Source organism: Heteronotia binoei, chromosome 12, assembly GCF_032191835.1.
Source record: "Heteronotia binoei isolate CCM8104 ecotype False Entrance Well chromosome 12, APGP_CSIRO_Hbin_v1, whole genome shotgun sequence".
In the NCBI taxonomy this organism is placed as follows: Eukaryota; Metazoa; Chordata; class Lepidosauria; order Squamata; family Gekkonidae; genus Heteronotia; species Heteronotia binoei.
In genome coordinates, this window is record NC_083234.1 from 5,493,302 (window position 1) to 5,514,138 (window position 20,837).

Sequence of the window (20,837 nt, forward strand, 5' to 3'; positions counted from 1 at the left end):
GCCTTGTTACCCGCTCCGGTCATCCCAGGTGGTCCCTCACCCCACTGCCTTGGGGTCCCAGCTCTGCTTACTGTGGCGGCCAGAGCCCAATCAATTTCAAAAGCACACTTCTCTTTACTTTCTTTTATCTTGGGGGTAATGGTTAGCCGGCCCCACCAGGAGAACTTATTTGGGTTTGTATCAGTACCAGTCTGAGCCCTGCTTGCTTCTGGTCAGCCCCTTACAGTTCCCTAACAGGAATGCAGCTTGAGTGTGTGCGCACATGTGCTAGGGGATGAAGAGTGCAAGTTTTCCCCCATCTCCTCTTTCCTTTGGCTGAACTTGGACACCGCTTTCTCTGGTAGAGTCGTGCTAAATGAATAGAGGAACTGTAAATAATTTTATTCTAATGTATTCTTATTCTAATTCTCTAAAAGCAGTGATCAGGTTATAAAAGCTTTATTGGCTAAGCAGCAGTTTTAGAAAGCACAAATATTTGGGAATGATCTGTAGGCAGGTAATCTCACTTTGGACTAATCCATTCCGTGTAGATTAATGTGTGTGTGTGTGTTAAGTGCCATCAAGCTTTTAACGCCAACCCCATGATATAATGACCTTCAGAACATCGTTAACAGCCTTGCTGAGGTCTTGCAAAATGAAGGCTGGGGCTGCCTTGATTGAACCAATCCATCCCAAGTTGGGTCTTTCTTTTTCCTATTGCCTTCAAATTTGCCCAGCATTATTGTCTTTTCCGGCGACTGTCTTCTCATGATGTGCCAATGTACGATAGTCTCAGTTCAGTCGTTTTAGCTTCTAGGGGAGAGTTCAGCTTGATTTGATCAGGAACCCACTGATTTGTGCCCCTGTATAAATCGATGGGGCGGTCTCATTTGGAGTACTGTGTGCAGTTCTGGTCGCCGCACCTCAAAAAGGATATTATAGCATTGGAGAAAGTCCAGAAAAGGGCAACTAGAATGATTAAAGGGCTGGAACACTTTCCCTATGAAGAAAGGTTGAAACGCTTGGGGCTCTTTAGCTTGGAGAAGCGTCGACTGCGGGGTGACATGATAGAGGTTTACAAGATAATGCATGGGATGGAGAAAGTAGAGAAAGAAGTCCTTTTCTCCCTTGCTCACAATACAAGAACTCATGGGCATTCGATGAAATTGCTGAGCAGACAGGTTAAAATGGATAAAAGGAAGTACTTCTTCACCCAAAGGGTGATTAACATGTGGAATTCACTGCCACAGGAGGTGGTGGCGGCGGCCACAAGCATAACCACCTTCTAGAGGGGTTTAGATAAAAATATGGAGCACAGGTCCATCAGTGGCTGTTAGCCACAGTGTGTGTGTATATATAAAATTTTTTGCACTGTGTGACACAGAGTGTTGGACTGGATGGGCCATTGGCCTGATCCAACATGGCTTCTCTTATGTTCTTATGTCTGCTCCATATTTTTACCCAATTCCTTCTTGAAGCTGGCTATGCTTGTAGCCGCCACCACCTCCTGTGGCAGGAAATTCCACATGTTAATCACTCTTTGGGTGAAGAAGTACTTCCTTTTATCCATTCTAACCTGACTGCTCAGCAATTTCATTGAATGCCCACAAGTTCTTGTATTGTGAGAAAGGGAGAAAGCACTTCTTTCTCTACTTTCTCCATCCCATGCATAATCTTGTAAACCTCTATCATATCACCCCGCAGTCGACATTTCTGCAAGCTAGAGAGCCCCAAGCATTTTAACCTTTCTTCGTAGGGAAAGTGTTCTAAACCTTTCATCATTCTAGTTGCCCTTTTCTGGACTTTTTTCAATGCTATAATATCCTTTTTGAAGTGCGGTGACCAGAATTGTACACAGTATTCCAAATGAGACCGCGCCATCAATTTATACAGGGACATGATACTGGCAGATTTGTTTTCAATTCCCTTCCTAATAATTCCCAGCATTCATTCAGTGCTTTCTGGTGGGGTCTGAACTGGCAGAGATGGAGAAGGAAAGAAAGATCTTGGGGTTATATTGGCTCTAACTCAGCTCAATGGCAAAGAAGGCCAACTACATGCTGGAGATTATTAGGAAAGAGAGTGGGAATAAAACAGCCAATACTGTAATGCTTTTATATCAAGCTAAGGTGAAGCAGGAAGGGTCACGGCTCAGTGGTCGAACACGTGCTTTGGTCTCAGAAGGCCCCGCAGGTTCAGTCTCCAGCATGGCTGTGCCCTGGATGGCCCAGGTGGGCCAGATCTCAGCATATCTTGGAAGCTGAACAGGGTCAGCCCTGGCTACTATTTGGATGGGAGACCACCACGAAATGTCAGGGTTGCTACGCAGAGGCAAGCAAGGGCAAACCATCTCTGGACGTTTCTTGCACTAAAAACCCTGTGGTTGGCGCACACACACACAAAGAAGATGAAATATTGTGCACAATTACAGCCACTGTATCTCAAAAAGGATATTGTAGAGCTGGGGAAAAAATATAGAAGAGGACAGAACTGGAAAAAGCATAGGAAGGACAACTGAAATGATTGATGGGTTGGTGCATCTGCACTTTGAGAAAAGGCTAAAGAGTCTTGGACTTCTCAGTTTAGAAAAGAGACAAATAGGGGGGGGGGCTCATGATACATATTTATAAACTTGCAACGGAGGTGAAGAAAAAGTGGTTAAGAGAGACCGTCTTTGCCTCCATCATTATACTGGAACTTAGCCACCCAGTGGTGTTGGTGGGTAATAGATTCAGTGCAGACAAAAATAAATGTTTCTTTATTCAGTGAGTAGTTAAGCTGAGGAACTTACTGCCAGTGAGGGCCATAGGCCACGAGCATAGATATCCTTATGATGAATTCAGGCAGGCTCATGGAGGAGAGGTCCATCAGCGGCTATTAGCCAATAATGACTACAGGGAACCTCGGTATTCAGAGGCTCTGAATACCACAACATCAGGGGAAGTTGTTGGCCTCCATTTCCTGTTTTTTGCCCCTCCCTCCAGGGCAACTTGTTGGCTTCTGTGTGAAGCAGCTGCTGGACTAGATGTGCTGGTCCAGTCTCCTAATTCAGTGGAGTTCCTGTTGCGTTCTTGTGTGTGGTAAATGGAGTTAATGGATGTTGCTCACTTCAACCAGTAGAGGGTGAACAGCATCAAGTGAACGGTGTGGACAAACCCTCCCTTGCTCTTGAAGAGCTGTCAACGAGTTACCAGGTTCACAGCTACTGCTGTCCCTAGCACATCAGCGGTGGCAAGCTGCGCACGGGGCCTGCTGCTTTCACTTCAGAGCGGGAGGTCTCAGCCAGCGACGACAGCACAGACCATGAAGCTAGTTAGTTTCAGACCGTCCTTCCCTTCCTAATTGTTGGGCGTGTTCTTTCCTTTTGTAGAAGACTTGCAGCTGAAGTTGGGTGAATTGCTGCCCCGTCTGCTGGACTGCTCCGCAGAGGGAGTCGTTCTGAAAGAGCCGCCCAAGATCCGGCCCAACTCGCCCTACGACCTCTGCAGCCGGTTTGCAGCCGTGATGGAGTCCATCCACAGGGCCTCCACTGTGACTGTCAACTAAATCTCCCCTGGAGGCCGCAGATCCCGAAGCTCAGCCGCTGCCCTCGTCTGCAGGATCATGCAGGGAGGGGGAAGGAAGGACATCCGTCTGGACGACTCTCATCGGAACGGAACTGATCATTTGCCTAGGAAAGCGCTGAAAAGACTGTGGTGCTTTTTCTTTTAAACGTGCACTAAGTGAGGGCAGGCACTGACATTTCACAGCATGCGTTTGCCTAGAACAGCATTTTGCCTTTTTTTACTCCCAACAAGAACGTAGAGGCGCTGTGCAAATTTTAAATTTTAAATGAAATATCGTACACACTACATTGCCCAATTTTTATTTCATTTCATTTGTGCACAGTGTAGACCATAAGTACTTACTCCCCTGTAAGCATTCCACACGCACTCCGCCGCATTTCATTGAACTTGGCACGTTCACTAGCTGGTTTAGCATGCGCCGTTCGCATATGAACACGGTGCCTGACTGAAACATTAGACGGGGGGCCTGTGGACTCCGCCTGCAGCTGGGCCAGCGCATGTGGCGTGTGCACAGTCAGAGGTGGGGCGCATGTGGAACGGGGGAAAGCTTTCTCCTTGTGATTTGCCTTGTGTAAGTTATTGATGCTCAGTGACGTTAGAACAGGACTTGGGTCTCCCTTATTTTCTGCAAAAGTCATGGGGCGGGATGTTCATCAATAATTCTTTTTCAAGGGGGAGTTCAAACACTGTAGAATAGAATTGGAAGCGCTGCCTGCGTTTGATTTAACAGAACTTAGGCAGCATGAAGATGGAACTGGCCACCTGCGTGGCGAGCAGTGGAGGCACTGAGTGTGCATCGTGACTGGCTACCTGCGTCAGTGAGTGTTTAAACCAAGCGCTGCTAGCCGAACGTAGTGCTTGGTTGCCCCAGGGGAATCAGCCACAGCTCCGAGACTGCACTGGCAAAAGCACTGAAGTCGTTCCACTGCAGGGAGTCGAGGTGGAAAGCCTCCGCTCAGAAGAAAACTGCCCATTTCCCTGGCAAAATATTTCCTTCAGCGCTAGTCACAGCATTTAATGACCAGGGTGGCATCTGAGATGCACGGTGTGTTGAAGTCCAAGACGAGCCCCCCCCCCCTTTTTTTTTTTTAAACAGTCCACACATTCTGAAGGAAAGCATCTGCCTGTCTGTTTTTAAATGGCCTTCATTTTATTGGAATACTGACAAATCAGGGTGTCAATGGAAGCCATTGTATTTGATAAGCCTTTTAGGTAATTATAAGTTGCAATAAATATTTTGTTGCCTTATTTAAACACTGAAGTGCTTTGCTTTGGTTCTGAGGCCCGAGCCCAGAAATCGGTGGATGGGCTGGGGGAAGAGGTACTGCCTGAGGCTTGCTTGAAACCTTGATTAAACCTAGGGGCTATAGTATCGGTTGCATTCCCATCCAGAAGCCTTTGGCGGGGCCTGCCTGCTGTTGTGGCTGCAGAAAGTGTTGTCAGGTTGCAGCCGACTTTTCCAAGGCCAGATGTGTTCAGAGGCGGTTTGCCATCGCCTGCCTCTATGTTGCAACCCTGGACTTCCTTGGCAGTCTCCCACTCGAGCAGGAACCAGGGCTGACCCCGTTAGGCTTCTAAGGTCTGACGAGGTCCAGCCAGCTTGGTCCCTCCAAGTCAGAACAGCTGCTGCCGGGCCTTGAATCCAGCAGGAGCAAAACTCCTGACCCTTTCTGAGGGTTCCTCCTCTTCCTCCCCACCTTGCCCATTGACTACGGTAGTAGGTGCAGCTGCATAACAATCCCTGGATGAGCTCCACCACCTGTTTTTTTCTACAAAACCCCTGCCTGCTGTTGTAGGAACAGATGAATCTTTTCAGCCCTTGTGCTTGAGAAAACGGGCCTGATGTTTGTGGCAGGGCACTGGTGGTCTTAAGAACAGAAGAGAAGCCATGTTGGATCAGGCCAATGGCCCATCCAGTCTAACACTCTGTGTCACACAGTGGCCAAAAACCCCAGGTGCCATCAGGAGGCCCACCAGTGGGGCCAGGACTACTAGAACCTCCCCCCCACTGTGCCCTCTCCAAGCACCAAGAATACAGAGTATCACTGCCCCAGACATGGGAACATAAGAGAAGCCATGTTGGATCAGGCCAATGGCCCATCCAGTCTAACACTCTGTGTCACACAGTGGCCAAAAAACCCAGGTGCCATCAGGATGTCCACCAGTGGGGCCAGGACTACTAGAAGCCCTCCCATTGTGTACCCCAAGCACCAGCCTTCCCTGGAAAGCTGTCCAAGGGAAGCTGTTGATGCGCAGAGCATAGGTTTATAAAAGAATACAGAGCATCACTGCCCCAGACATAAGAACATAAGAGAAGCCCTGTTGGATCAGGCCAGTGGCCCTTCCAGTCCAATACTCTGTCACACAGTGGCCAAAAAACCCCAGGTGCCATCAGGAGGTCCACCAGTGGGGCCAAGGCACTAGAAGCTCTCCTACTGTTCCCCCCCCCCCCAGCACCAAGAATACAGAGCATCACTACCCCAGACATAAGAACATAAGAGAAGCCCTGTTGGATCAGGCCATTGGCCCATCCAGTCCAACACTCTGTGTCACATAAGAACATAAGAGAAGCCATGTTGGATCAGGCCAATGGCCCATCCAATCCAACACTCTGTGTGACATAAGAACATAAGAGAAGCCCTGTTGGATCAGGCCAGTGGCCCATCCAGTCCAACACTCTGTGTCACATAAGAACATAACAGAAGCCCTGTTGGATCAGGCCAATGGCCCATCCAGTCCAACACTCTGCGTCACATAAGAACATAAGAGAAGGCATGTTGGATCAGGCCAATGGCCCATCCAATCCAACACTCTGTGTGACATAAGAACATAAGAGAAGCTATGTTGGATCAGGCCAGTGGCCCATCCAGTCCAACACTCTGTGTCACATAAGAACATAAGAGAAGCCATGTTGGATCAGGCCAATGGCCCATCCAATCCAACACTCTGTCACACAGTGGCCAAAAAACCCCAGGTGCCATCAGGATGTCCACCAGTGGGGCCAGGTCTTCCCATCTGGGGAACTGGTGAGTCAGCTTGTGGGGGGAGGGGCACTGTGCTCACAGCGGTGCTACAGTGAGTGTCGAGGGGCCAAAATGGTTTGTCTTTCCCAGGATGCTTTGGGCGGTCCTCACTTGTGAATTGCTGTGTAAAGGGGGCTCTTAATGCTCTGGCTTGGTTTTGAGTATGTTAACTGGCCAAGCACTCATGTCGTGTTTTGCACCAATTACTCGGGAGAAAGGAGAACCTCCGCCCTAAACCAACAGAACATCCAAATATCACGGGGGAGGGACGGTGGCTCAGTGGTAGAGCATCTGCTTGGGAAGCAGAAGGTCCCAGGTTCAATCCCTGGCATCTCCAACTAAAAGGGTCCAGGCAAATAGGTGAGAAAAACCTCAGCTTGAGACCCTGGAGAGCCACTGCCAGTCTGAGTAGACAAGACTGACTTTGATGGACCCAGGGTCTGATTCAGTATAAGGCAGCTTCATATGTTCATGAGGTTAAACATACAATCCAGCCTTCCCTGGAAAGCTGTCCAAGGGAAGCTGTTGATGAGCAGAGCACAGGTTTATAAAAGCTTATGCTAATGTTTCTTCCCAGGTCTGCTTTTGCAGTATTTGAAACCAGAGCCACGCATCTTCTCACCGCCTCTCAAGGGGGGGACAACAGAATGGCCTCTCCGTTGCCTTTCAAGACGTTCACATTGACTGAGTCGCGATGGCCAGCAGAGAGGGACCCCTCTGTGTAGTTGTGATTGCAGAACACGGGAGGCCGGTCTTCTGTTTAGTCAGGCTTAGGACTTGGATGCTTTTGGGAAGCCTCAGGCTGCCTTCGCAGGAGGGTGCTCTTTCCACTAATCTTTGCCTGCAAAGGGCTGTAAAACAGAATTAAAACTAGAGCGCCTGGCACTTCATCCAACGTTAAAATCCCCATAAAAGTCCAGGCCCAGCCAGCCTCCTAGGCAAGGCTTCCCAGCATGAAATGGGACCTTTGTTGACTCCTGAGAGAACGTAGACGTTTCCTTTTGATTCCTTGAGATGACAGAACAGCTTGCCTCCTGTTCTCTTTGCAGCCACGCTCACCGTTTACAGGCCTATAAAGTTAATCGGCATGGTGGTCTGTTTGGGGTGGGGGGGGGGGTGAGAAAAGACTCCATTCTGCTTTTCACTTTGTGGGAGAAACTGGCTTCACTTCTGGGTTTCCCTTGTGGGAAGCACAAGAAAATAAAGACATTTTAAAAAGGGGCAGTAGCCCTGAGAAATCTCAGTAGTGCTTTAGCCACGGGAGACAATCGAGCACTCCAATGGTAGATGAAGATGGATAGCCATGTTGGTCTTTCTGTAGCGACAGAAAAGAGCCAGAGTCTAGGAGTCCCTTAAAGGCTAACAAAATCTGTGGCAGGGTATGTGGGCGTTCGTGAGTCACTGCTTCAGATATCTGAAGAAGTGAGCAGTAACGCATGGAAGTTCATACACTGCCACAAATTTTGCTAGTTCTTAAAGTGGAGAGGAGTGACAGGTGGAGTGCCTCATGGATCTGGCGTGGTACTTATTTTGTTCAACATCTTCATAAACGATTTGGATGAAGGAATCGAGGGAATGCTTATTAAACTTTGCAGATGATACGGAATTGGGAGGGGTAGCAAATACAGTAGAAGACAGAGTCAGGATACAGGGCTATTTTGACAGGCTGGAAAACTGGGCTAAAACAAATAAAGTGAATTCTAACAGGGATAAATGTAAAGTTCTGCATTTAAGTAGGAAAAATCCAACGCATACTTATAGGATGGAAGACTTGTCTTGGCAGTAGTCTGTTGAAAAGGAGCTAGGGGTCTTGGTGTTAGGAAAGGCTGAAGGAGCTGGGTATGTTTACCCTGAAGAGATGACTGAGAGGTGATATGGTCACCATCTTAAAGTACTTGAAGGGCTGTCCTATAGAAGATGGTGTGGAGTTGTTTTCTGTTGCCCCAGAAGGTTGTTCCAGAACCAACAAGTTGAAATTAAATCAGAAGAGCTTTCGACTAAATGTTAGGAAGAACTTCCCGACACAGCAGTTCCTCAGTGGAACAGGCTTCCTTGGGAGCTGGTGGGCTCTTTCACTGGAGGTTATTAACAGAGCTAGATGGTCATCTGACAGCAACGCTGATTCTGTGAATTAGGCAGATCATGAGAAGGAGGACAGGATGGGTTGCATCAGGATTTAGTTCTCGTGCCCCAAGAAATGCTGTTCACCATCTTGAGGTCTGGCAGCAATTCTCCAGGGATCCTGGAGGGGGGGGGGGTTGCCATCTTTTGGGCATGGAAGCAGGTGTCACTGGGGGATGTAGGGGAGAGGTTGTGAGTGTCCTGCATTCTGGAGGGGGTTGGAGTAGATGACCCTGGGGTTCCCTTCCAATTCTAAGGTGCTACTGGACACTTGTTCTTTTCTACAGTGGCAGATTTGTTTTCGTTATTTTTTTTTTAAGTTGCCACAAATCAGACTTTGAAAAAGTTGGGGGGACAGGGTAAGAAACACTGGAATGCTTTTGATTTGCTGATGACATCTGATTCCAAGTTAACTTAATATGCACTCAGATACTTACGAATCCTGGCTTGTCTGTTTCTTTCTTCCCAGAAGGGCGGATATCCTCCCAACTTTGTGGCCAGGTGGTTGCAGTAGAGTAGAGGACCGTGTTTGAATTCAGATGTCACCACAAACCAGTCAGAGCAAGCTGCGGTTGACTGGCTAGGTACAAATTTAGCTTCAAACCCCAATTTGGTATCGACTAACACATCCTGGAGAAGAATCTTGAGAGTCCCTTGGACTGCAAGAAGATCAAATCAGTCAGTCCTAAGGGAAATCAACCCAGACTGTTCCCTGGAAGGTCAGAAGCTGAAGCTCAAATACTTTGGCCACCAAATGAGAAGGGAGCACTCCCTGGAGAAGACCCTGATGCTGGGAAAGACAGAAGGCAAAAGAAGAAGGAGATGGCAAAAGATGAGATGGCTGGACAGCATTACTGATGTAACATGAATTTGAGCAGACTTTGGAGGATGGTGGAAGACAGGAGGGCCTGACGTAACTTTGTCAATGGGGTTGCAAAGAGTCAGACTCAACTGTGCGACTGAACAACAACACCACCACATCCTAAATTTGTTGACCCGCCTGCATTTAGACTGCATCGCTAACTCGGGTTTGATCAAATCATGGTTTATTGCGATGTTTGAACGCAGCCCAAGTGAGTGAACGGCAGCAGTTCCAGATGGAAGCCCGTTTTATTTTGCATCCCTTAATTGTTGCCAGCGGGCCTTAAGCAGCGAGTTTTTAATCCACGTCTTGTGAAAAGCAAACATAGAGCTCAGTTTTTTAAAAGTACTTAATCGCCTTTTAAGCTCTGGCAATACCTGCTGAATTTGATACCTGGCTCTTGACAATGGATCCACCCCTACTTTGGCCCCAAATCATATGTGAAATTCTCTGCAGTGCCTGGCCGTACCTTTCCTCTTTAGAGTTCATGTTTATGTTCCTTTGGATGGTACAGACAATCCTGCTAATGGCTGAAAACCCTGCGTAATAGCACCATCTTCTTGCTCCAGGGCACAGATTTCCAAACAAAGGATCTGTTTCAGCCTCCTTGAAGGATTCAGAAGCACAGCTCGGTGACCTAAGTAGAAAGCATTCCAACAGTCTCCAATCTTTGCTAGAACCGGTGCAGCTCATAGAGCTCAGATGACAAGGTCAGCATTTTTGGTTGCTGTGTACCGATGCCGATTTTGCAGCCTGGGTCCATTCGGTGCTTCCTGCCAAGGATAGGCGGGCAGTGGCTGGGGTGGTTCTTCAGCCTCCTGCAGACAAGTGGAGCAGATAAAAAGGAGCCCACCGACGAGAAGGAAAAAACCAGCAAACCAACCCAAGAACAAAGCGTCCCCAAATTCCCACCTTGGAACAATCTCGGGCACCGTTGCATCCCAGAATTCCTGTACTGTGTTGTAGGCAACCCAGGAGATGGGCACCAGGGTGGCTATGCCGGAGAGGCAGAAGAAGATTCCCCCAGCCACCCCGAGCTGTCTTTTCACGTCCATGTTTTTGTTCACGGTCTTCAGACAGCTCAGCCCCCAAAGACACAGGAAGAACGCAAGAAATCCCAGGATGTTGGCAGTGACCATTAAAATCCTAGCTAGTCTAAATACGAGGGGCAGGGCCAGCAGAGAGTCGTAGGCCTTGCACTCCGTGGCGCCCTCGTCTTGAATGACACAAGCGTGCCACAGGCCCATGTTCCACACTTCCAGCTGGTTTAAGTCCAAGGTCAAGTTTTTCCAGAGAGGCACGACGGTTGTCACGCAAGACGAGACCCACCCGAAGAAGGCGAGAAGGATTCCACCCAGCTGAGCTCTGGCCCTGGGAGGCCAAGCCATGTTCAAGTACCTGGAGTGTGTCAACGGCGCACCTCGTCCCTGGAGGTAGCCTTGAGGCTTTGCTGAGAAGAGCGCTGCAGCCGTCCCTTTAGGGGAGCGTGAATGCGCGGCAGGTACCGGCGAAGCTTCTTTGATTTGAGGCTGGCTTTTGCCACAGCTGTGCAGGGGGAGGAATCGAAGCTAATGACTCTAATTTCTGGGCGTAGCCAGGATCCTTTTTCATGTTGTGTTAGTTTGGCTCTTCTTTTGTAAACTGCCGAGGCTGACGCAGCTGGAAATCCTTCCTGGGCACGAAGGACACAAGTTTCTGGGCTCATCAGATCGGAGCTGTTGGCTCACCCTTTCCCAGCACATGACTGGGCATGAATGTGGCAGATGCAGAAACTTCCAAAACGGAGCCACTAAACCACAGCGCAGATTATATGTTTTGTGTCGATTATATAATGCTGCTGAACATGCAGCGTGAAACTCCCAATATCCTGAGGATGGTAGTTGCTTTCTGTCTTCCCGTAGACTCCCGGGCACACCTGTCAGCATGACAGGGAAGAGAATCCAATCCAAATACTTTCATTGGCATGAAAATAAAAAGTACAGCATGGCAAACATCAAAAGCCAGTCCAACATCAAAAAGGGGAGCGAGCCTTCTGCTCCTTGATCGTTATGGCAGCCCAAAGGCGCTTTGCAACAAGGCTTGTGTGAGAATCAAAGCCCCCCCCCCCCCAAAAAAAGCCGCCTCCAGTGCTTTCTGCCTGAAGAAGAAGAAGATACTGGATTTATATCCCGCCCTCCACTCCGAAGAGTCTCAGAGCGGCTCACAATCTCCTTTCCCTTCCTCCCCCACAACAGACACCCTGTGAGGAAGATGAAGATATTGGATTTATATCCCGCCTTCCACTCCGAAGAGTCTCAGAGCGGCTCACAATCTCCTTTCCCTTCCTCCCCCACAACAGACACCCTATGAGGTAGATGAAGATATTGGATTTATATCCCGCCCTCCACTCCGAAGAGTCTCAGAGCGGCTCACAATCTCCTTTCCCTTCCTCCCCCACAACAGACACCCTGTGAGGAAGATGAAGATATTGGATTTATATCCCGCCTTCCACTCCGAAGAGTCTCAGAGCGGCTCACAATCTCCTTTCCCTTCCTCCCCCACAACAGACACCCTATGAGGTAGATGAAGATATTGGATTTATATCCCGCCCTCCACTCCGAAGAGTCTCAGAGCGGCTCACAATCTCCTTTCCCTTCCTCCCCCACAACAGACACCCTGTGAGGTAGATGAAGATATTGGATTTATATCCCGCCCTCCACTCCGAAGAGTCTCAGAGTGGCTCACAATCTCCTTTCCCTTCCTCCCGCACAACAGACACCCTGTGAGGTAGATGAAGATATTGGATTTATATCCCGCCCTCCACTCCGAAGAGTCTCAGAGCGGCTCACAATCTCCTTTCCCTTCCTCCCCCCACAACAGACACCCTGTGAGGTAGATGAAGATATTGAATATATATCCTGCCCTCCACTCCGAGAGTCTCAGAGCGGCTCACAATCTCCTTTCCCTTCCTCCCCCACAGCAGACACCCTGTGAGGTAGATGAAGATATTGAATATATATCCCACCCTCCACTCCGAGAGTCTCAGAGCGGCTCACAATCTCCTTTCCCTTCCTCCCCCCACAACAGACACCCTGTGAGGTAGATGAAGATATTGGATTTATATCCCGCCCTCCACTCCGAGAGTCTCAGAGAGGCTCCCAATCTCCTTCCCCTTCCTCCCCCACAACAGACACTCTGAAGTGGGTGGGGCTGAGAGAGCTCTCACAGCAGCTGCCCTTTCAAGGACAACCTCTGCCAGAGCTATGGCTGACCCAAGGCCATGCTAGCAGGTGCAAGTGGAGGAGTGGGGAACCAAACCCGGTTCTCCCAGATAAGAGTCTGCACACTTGACCACAACACCAAACTGGCTCTTTCAACCACCCTTTCAAGGACAACCTCTGCCAGAGCTATGGCTGAGCCAAGGCCATTCCAGCAGGTGCAAGTGGAGAAGTGGGGAATCAAACCCGGTTCTCCCAGATAAGAGTCTGCACATTTAACCACAACACCAAACTGGCTCTTTCAACCACCCTTTCAAGGACAACCTCTGCCAGAGCTATGGCTGACCCAAGGCCATTCCAGCAGCTGCAAGTGGAGAAGTGGGGAATCAAACCCGGTTCTCCCAGATAAGAGTCTGCACACTTAACCACTACACCAAACTGAGCAAGTTGACCTCCTTAGCCAAATGGACCAGTGTTCTCTGCTCTGTTGTTCCCATTCAGATCTAGGCAGCTGAAGCACTGGATTCTCTGTAGCGAACCAAGAAAGGAAGATCATTGTGGAAGGAGATGAACGGGTGGAGGAATGGTGCAAGCGAAAAGCAAGGTGCTGCCGCCGCCGCTGTCATAAATTCCCAAGAAGAGAGGAGTGCCATGGAAAGGGTGACCTGTAGTTGCCAAAATCTAAGGCTCTGCTAGATGACGTCCTGTGTCCCTCTTCTCCTTTCCCAGACACCGGCTGGCGGCTGCCTGGGAAAACGCAGACCACAATCATGTTTTCCGTCAGGGCCCTCGAAACTTACTTCATCCAGACTCCTCCATCCTCCGCTCTGACCTCAGGACTGGCACCCGTCAGTTCCCAAGGGCTGGCTGCCAGCCAGGCACACCGTTGTGCAAGTCGTCTTGAGAAAGCGCCTGCACCTGCTGCTCTTGCTGAAATGTCCACTTGGAGCTCTGAGGGGATGCACCCGGTTTGCTCAAGGTGTGGCTGGAGAAGGCTGCCCAGCAGAGGACGGCTTGTGCAATCGGCATAATGGGCAGGTGGACGTTGCCACGGCTCTCGGTCGCACGCCACCCGCTCAGGTAGCTTTTGGGAGCTTGGTAGCGGTGCACGCAGAGTGCTAAAGCTGCACTGCTGCATTCCTAAGCTCTGCTCGCGACCTGAGTTCGATTCCCGGCGGAAGCTGGGTTTTCAGGTAGCCGGCTCGAGGTTGACTCAGCCTTCCATCCTTCCGAGGTCAGCAAAATGAGGACCCAGCTTGCTGGGGGGAAAGCGTAGGTGACTGGGGAAGGCAATGGCAAACCACCCCGTAAAAAGTCTGCTGTGAAAACATTGTTATGCAACATTACCCCAGAGTCGGAAATGACCGGTGCTTGCACAGGGGACTGCCTTTACCTTTAGCGCGAATGCACGAGAATCCTCCAGGTGGGGTGCAGTAGGTTATTGCAGGAAACCACCATTGACCCCATTATCCTTTTTGCTACTGCATGGGGTGGGATTAGGGTTGCCAACTTCCAGGCGGTGGCTGGAGATCTCTTTGGATTTCAGCTGATCTACAGGCAATAGAAGACTCAGAGTGGCTTACAATCGCCTTTATCTTTTTCCCCCACAACAGACACCCTGTGAGGTGGATGAGGCTGAGAGAGCTCTCACAGAAGCTGCCCTTTCAAGGAGAACTCTGCGAGAGCTATGGCTGACCCAAGGCCATTCCAGCAGGTGCATGTGGGGGAATGGGGGATCAAACCTGGTTCTCCCAGATAAGAGTCCACACACTTAACCACTACACCAAACTGGCTCTCTGAGATCATGTTCTCTGGAAAATAGATATCCTCTGGAAAAAAATGGCTTCCTCAGAAGGTAAACTGGCATTCTATCCTCACCCTTTTCAGGCTCCACTCCCAAAATCTCCAGGTATTCCTCATCCCAAAACTGGCAACCTTAGGTGGGGAAGTCATGGCGATTACACCGAATGACCTTTGTCATCTTTTTGCAATACCTACACAAGAAATATTTCCCCACCTCCCCCATCATGGCTGCCTTTTTGGTGTGCCATAGGCCGCTCTCACTAACAATATTGTGCATTTATTTACTTTTAGTCCCGCTTTTCTTCTCACCGGGGAGAACATTGTTTTCTGCTCCTCTGTTTTATTGTCACAACAACCCAATGAGGTAGGCTAGTCCGAGTCCAGGAGTGGCCCCAGGTCAACCGGCAGAGGATTCAAACCTGGTGTTATAATCTGGCTCTCCCAGAAGCTAGCCTGACGCTCTCGCCCTTGCACTGTGCTGGCTGCCATCTCACAAATGCAGGGGAAATTTTCTTCACTGTTGCTGGAATGTGTTCCCTCCCCCACCCCATTACAACTGCTGCAGGATGGCCCCTTTCAACGGCCGCTTTCTAGCCTCCTGCCCCTCACCCTCCCGTGTACAGATTGGCAAAGAAGAAGTGTGGGTGTGGGATGTGGGTGCGACCTTCCACCCCCCCCTCCCCAGCAATTTATTTGGTGATTAAATGGGCTCCAGGCTGGCACATCTCTGCATTTCCAAGTTCGAGACAAGTTCCAGCATCTCTCCTGTGTGCTTCTGGGCTCTTCTCTGCTGCATGATGTAAAGAAATAAGAAAATGGGTGAGCACATCTGAATGAAATCTCTCCTCTGCAGAGTATGAATGAAGCTGCCTTCTACTGAGACTTTGTCCGCTCCGACTGGCAAAGGCAAAGGGCTCGCTCATCACCAATTGCCCTTTATTTGTTACAATCGATTTATATCCCGCCCGTTCTACGAAGACTGGAGGCGGCCAGCAACATAAAATACACAATAAACAACAAGCAGCATCAAAACAGAAAAAAACCAGTAAAAGAATCAAATAAAACCGCAATGGTGCAACTTCATCTATTCAGGCAGGATCAGCTAATCTTTTCCTTTCTCGCCGCATTCAGATCCTGGCAGTTAATACTAACTGGTGACACCTGAGTTCCTGGGCTCTTGGCCTTTGTCGGCATGCGAAGCAGGTGTTCTACCTGGGAAATCCCCCTGGCCTTGTATACCTGCCAGTCCTTGAGCTCAGGAGACAAAGGTTTGGAGGGGACTTGAGCCGGTAGCAGCAGTTTCCTTCAAGGGCCAAGTGAGAGGGTTGCCAACCTCCAGGTAGCACCTGCAAACCTCCTGCTATTACCATTGATCTCCAGGTGGCCATGATCATGTCCCCTGGATAAAATGGCTGCTTTGGAGGGTGGATACTACAGCAAGATACACTTCCGAGGTCCCTCCTGTCCCCAAAACCCATTGTTCCCAGGATCCGCCCCCAAATCTCCAGCTATTTCCTAACTTAGAGCTAGTAATACTAGGAGCTTTTCCCCACTGAGGTGGTCCGTTCCTCGGCACGAGGCAGAGTCATTATCTGAAGTGGTTTTTTGGGCGACGTGGAGACGTTTGCTTAATGTCAGTTGCTGTGAGGACAGAGAGAGTGTGGTGGACAGGCTGCCATTCCAATATAATCTGCTAGGAGCTCACAAAGTTTCCCAACCCAGGGTGTGTTGTGCCCTGAACAAGGAAGTCCCTGGCTCCAATTTCTTCTCAGCCATGAGATCAAATTCACCTTCGATGAAATGCAAATTCGCTCTTTCAGCTGGGCCCACTCCCCCAATCTGCAACACCCTTGTATCATAGAAGAAGAAGAAGGTTGCAGATTTATACCCCGCCCTTCTCTCTGAAGAGCCCCGTGGCGCAGAGTGTTAAAGCTGCAGTACTGCGGTCCTAAGCTCTGCTCACAACCTGACTTCGATCCTCGGCGGAAGCTGGGTTTTCAGGTAGCCGGCTCCAGGTTGACTCAGCCTTCCATCCTTCTGAGGTCGGTAAAATGAGTCCCCAGCTTGCTGGGGGAGAAGTGGAGATGACTGGGGAAGGCAAGGGCAAACCACCCCGGAACAGCTCCATTTTGCAGGCCCAACAAAAGGCCAGCAAGCCAGGTAGGGGCCGGATAAGAACATAAGAGAAGCCATGTTGGATCAGGCCAATGGCCCCTCCAGTCCAACACTCTGTGTCACATAAGAACATAAGAGAAGCCCTGTTGGATCAGGCCAATGGCCCATCCAGTCCAACACTCTGTGTCACATAAGAACATCAGAGAAGCCCTGTTGGATCAGGCCAATGGCCCATCCAGTCCAACACTCTGTGTCACATAAGAACATAAGAGAAGCCCTGTTGGATCAGGCCAGTGGCCCATCCAGTCCAACATTCTGTGTCACATAAGAACATCAGAGAAGCCCTGTTGGATCAGGCCAATGGCCCATCCAGTCCAACACTCTGTGTCACATAAGAACATAAGAGAAGCCCTGTTGGATCAGGCCAGTGGCCCATCCAGTCCAACATTCTGTGTCACATAAGAACATCAGAGAAGCCCTGTTGGATCAGGCCAATGGCCCATCCAGTCCAACACTCTGTGTCACATAAGAACATAAGAGAAGCCCTGTTGGATCAGGCCAGTGGCCCATCCAGTCCAACATTCTGTGTCACATAAGAACATAAGAGAAGCCTGTTGGATCAGGCCAATGGCCCATCCAGTCCAACACTCTGTGTCACATAAGAACATAAGAGAAGCTCTGTTGGATCAGGCTAATGGCCCATCCAGTCCAACACTTCGGTGTCACACAGTGGCCAAAAAAATTATATATACACACACACACACACACACACTGTGGCTAATAGCCACTGATGGACCTCTGCTCCATATTTTTATCTAACCCCCTCTTGAAGCTGGCTATGCTTGTAGCCGTCACCACCTCCTGTGGCAGTGAATTCCACATGTTAATCACCCTTTGGGTGAAGAAGTACCTCCCAACTGCTCAGCAATTTCAACGAATGCCCACGAGTTCTTGTATTGTGAGAAAGGGAGAAAAGTACTTTCTCTACTTTCTCTATCCTGTGCTTAATCTTGTAAACCTCTCTCATGTCACCCTGCAGGATCTCCACAGGGAACTGATTCCACCAGGTCTGGGCCAGGACCGCAAAAGTCCTGGCCCTGGTAGAGGCAAGACGGGCATCCCTTGGGGCAGGAGCCATCAGAAAATCTTGGGAGGCCGAACGAAGCAACCTCCGGGGCGTATATGGAAGGAGACGGTCCCGCAGGTATGTTGGTCCCAGGTCACATAAGGCTTTAAAAGTCAGAACTAACACCTTGAAATGGATCCGGTACTGTATAGGCAGCCAGTGGAGGTCGCGGAGTGCCAGCTGTATTCTAATGTATAGGTGATGCAGTCAGCAGGCGAGTTGCCGCATTCTGCACCCACTGCAGCTTCTGGATCAGTTTCAGGGGCAAGCCAGCGTAGAGCGAGTTACAGTAGTCCAGCCTGGAAGTCACCATTGCATGGATCACTGTAGCCAGATCTTGGGAGGATAGGTATGGTGCTAGTTGCCTGGTCTGCCATAGATGGAGGAAGGCAGACCATGCAGCTGTTGTGACCTGGACCTCCACGGAGAGGGAGGCATCCAGAATCACTCCCAGACTCTTCACCTGATGGGCCGGTACCAAAGCGGCATTGCCCAGGGCTGGGAGCTGGATGCACGAACCCCGCCCCCCTCAATTCAGGTACAGGGCCTCCGTCTTAGTCGGATTTAACTTCAGACGATTCTGCTGTAGCCACCCAGCCACGGCTTCTAACGCCTCCGACAGCTGTTCAGGGGAGGAAGACAGTCTGCCATCCATCAACAGAGCTGGGTGTCATCAGCATACTGGTGGTTAAGAATTGGTGGGTTAAGAGTGTAAACTGATACAAAGTTAGGATCAAATGGCAAAGATCAAATGGAGAGCCAGTTTGGTGTAGTGGTTAAGTGTGCAGACTCTTATCTGGGAGAACCGGGTTGGATTCCCCACTTCTCCACTTGCAGCTGCTGGAATGGCCTTGGGTCAGCCAGAGCTCTCTTATCTGGGAGAACCAGGTTTGATTCCCCACTCCTCCACTTGCAGCCGCTGGAATGGCCTTGGGTCAGCCAGAGCTCTCTTATCTGGGAGAACCGGGTTTGATTCTTCACTCCTCCAATTGCATCTGCTGGCATGGCTTGGATCAGCCATAGCTCTGGCAGAGGTTGTCCTTGAAAGGGCAGCTGCTGTGAGAGCCCTTTCAGCCCCACCCACCTCACAGGGTGTTTGTTGTGGGGGAGGAAGATAAAGGAGATTGTAAGCCGCTCTGAGATTCGGAGTGGGATATAAATCCAATATCATCATCATCATCTTTGGTGTAGTGGTTAAGTGTGCAGACTCTTATCTGGGAGAACCGGGTTTGATTCCCCACTCCTCCACTTGCAGCCACTGGAATGGCCTTGGGTCAGCCATAGCTCTCTTATCTGGGAGAACCGGGTTGGATTCCCCACTCCTCCAATTGCACCTGCTGGCATGGCTTGGATCAGCCATAGCTCTGGCAGAGGTTGTCCTTGAAAGGGCAGCTGCTGTGAGAGCCCTTTCAGCCCCACCCACCTCACAGGGTGTTTGTTGTGGGGGAGGAAGATAAAGGAGATTGTAAGCCGCTCTGAGATTCGGAGTGGGATATAAATCCAATATCATCACCATCTTCTTTGGTGTAGTGGTTAAGTGTGCAGACTCTTATCTGTGAGAACCGGGTTTGATTCCCCACTCCTCCACTTGCACCTACTGGAATGGCCTTGGGTCAGTCATAGCTCTGGCAGAGGTTGTCTGAGAAGACAATACTGACTCACACCTATTTGTCTGGGCCCTTTTTAGTTGGAGATGCCAGGGATTGAACCTGGGACCTTCTGCTTTCCAAGCAGATGCTCTACCACTGAGCCACCATCCGTCCCCTGAAGCTGCAGCTTGGCCAACCCTGGCATAGCTCATACAATTAAGCTCAACATTGAAATAATAATGCAAATAGATAATCAAAGGAGTTTCATAGTTATAATCAACGATGTAAGGCATAGGGGTAAGGCATAGGTGTATTATCATACCGCTTTGTGTCGTAATCCTGGGTGGTGTTTCAATCATATTCAATTATATTTTGATCCAGAAGATACAAGTCTCAAAAAGCAATTCAGAGTCAATGTACGGTAATGGTACATAGCAATATGGTACATTGACTCTGAGTTGCTTTTGAGGAACACCACCCAGGTGATGACATCATTGATTACAACTATAAAACTCTGTTTTGGTTCTGCATTGATTAACCAGGGGCTTTTTTTTGTAGCAGGAACTCCTTTGCATACTAGGCAACGCCCCCCCGATGTAGCCAATCCTCCAAGGGCTTACAGTACGCCCTGTAAGAAGAGCCCTGTAAGCTCTTGGAAGATTGGTTACACCAGAAGGCGTGGCCTAATATGCAAAGGAGTTCTTGCTACAAAAAAGCTCTGTGATTAACTATATTATTATTGTAATATAATTGTAATATGCATGACCACTGAAGACGACCAGTTAGATCGCATTAGGTTTCACTTGTGTACATTTTACAGATTTTGTTTTATATTCAGGCTAAAGTTGGACTATTTTGTATTGAGGCCCACAACCATTTTAAAATTATCAGGTAATAAATACATGTCTTTTTGATAACTGCATCATTTATATGTTTCTGTGTCACATAAACGTAAAAGCCACAGAGAATAAACACTGGACGTTTGAGAGCCGCAAGACAGGAAGGAAGGAGGCAAAAATAGATGGGGCGGAAGAGAGAATCGGCCCTCAGCTCTGTATTTATTTAACCTTCCAGGTTCTTAATTTAGTTGTTTTGGTGAAGTTTTTTGTTTCCCTCCTTTCTCTTCTTTGGAGAGTCAGTTTGGTGTACTGGTGTAGTGTTATCTGGGAGAACCGGGTTTGATTCCCCTCTCTTCCACTTATAGCTACTGGAATGGCCTTGGGTTAGCCATAGCTATCACAGGAGTTGTCCTTGAAAGGGCAGCTGCTGTGAGAGCCCTCTCAGCCCCACCCACCTCACGGGGTGTCTGTTGTGGGGGGGAGAAGACATAGGAGAGTGTAAGAAGGGCGGGGTATAAATCTGCAGTTGTCTTCTTCTTCCATTGGGAACCTAAGGATCAGTCAGAGCTGGGATGTTACGATACTTTTAGAATGTCATCTTGCTATCGTTTATGGTG

General features: G+C 49.3%; 2 protein-coding genes and 1 non-coding gene across 3 annotated transcripts in view; 1 reads left to right on the forward strand and 2 right to left on the reverse strand.

Annotated features, from left to right (window-relative positions):
• Window positions 1-4,799, forward strand: part of USP28 (ubiquitin specific peptidase 28) — a 57,054-nt gene extending 52,255 nt beyond the window's left edge. Inside the window, exon 26 of the mRNA XM_060250512.1 lies at window positions 3,350-4,799. Coding sequence (XP_060106495.1) covers window positions 3,350-3,525 — 176 coding nt within the window. The 3' untranslated portion in view covers window positions 3,526-4,799. The remainder of the gene's footprint in view (window positions 1-3,349) is intronic.
• Window positions 4,800-10,249: 5,450 nt separating this feature from the next.
• CLDN25 (claudin 25) lies at window positions 10,250-10,987 on the reverse strand. Its single transcript, XM_060251221.1, has one exon. It carries the CDS (start codon window positions 10,937-10,939, stop codon window positions 10,250-10,252), a length of 690 nt encoding a protein of 229 aa, XP_060107204.1. The 5' UTR covers window positions 10,940-10,987.
• Window positions 10,988-19,480: 8,493 nt separating this feature from the next.
• TRNAS-GGA (transfer RNA serine (anticodon GGA)) lies at window positions 19,481-19,555 on the reverse strand. Its single transcript has one exon. It is a non-coding gene; the product is annotated as a tRNA-Ser (tRNA).
• Between the last annotated feature and the right edge of the window lie 1,282 nt (window positions 19,556-20,837).

What these genes read in the sequence shown, in the direction of transcription:
- CLDN25 (XM_060251221.1), bottom strand. Translation starts at nt 10,939, where the DNA reads ATGGCTTGGCCTCCCAGGGCCAGAGCTCAGCTGGGTGGAATCCTTCTC.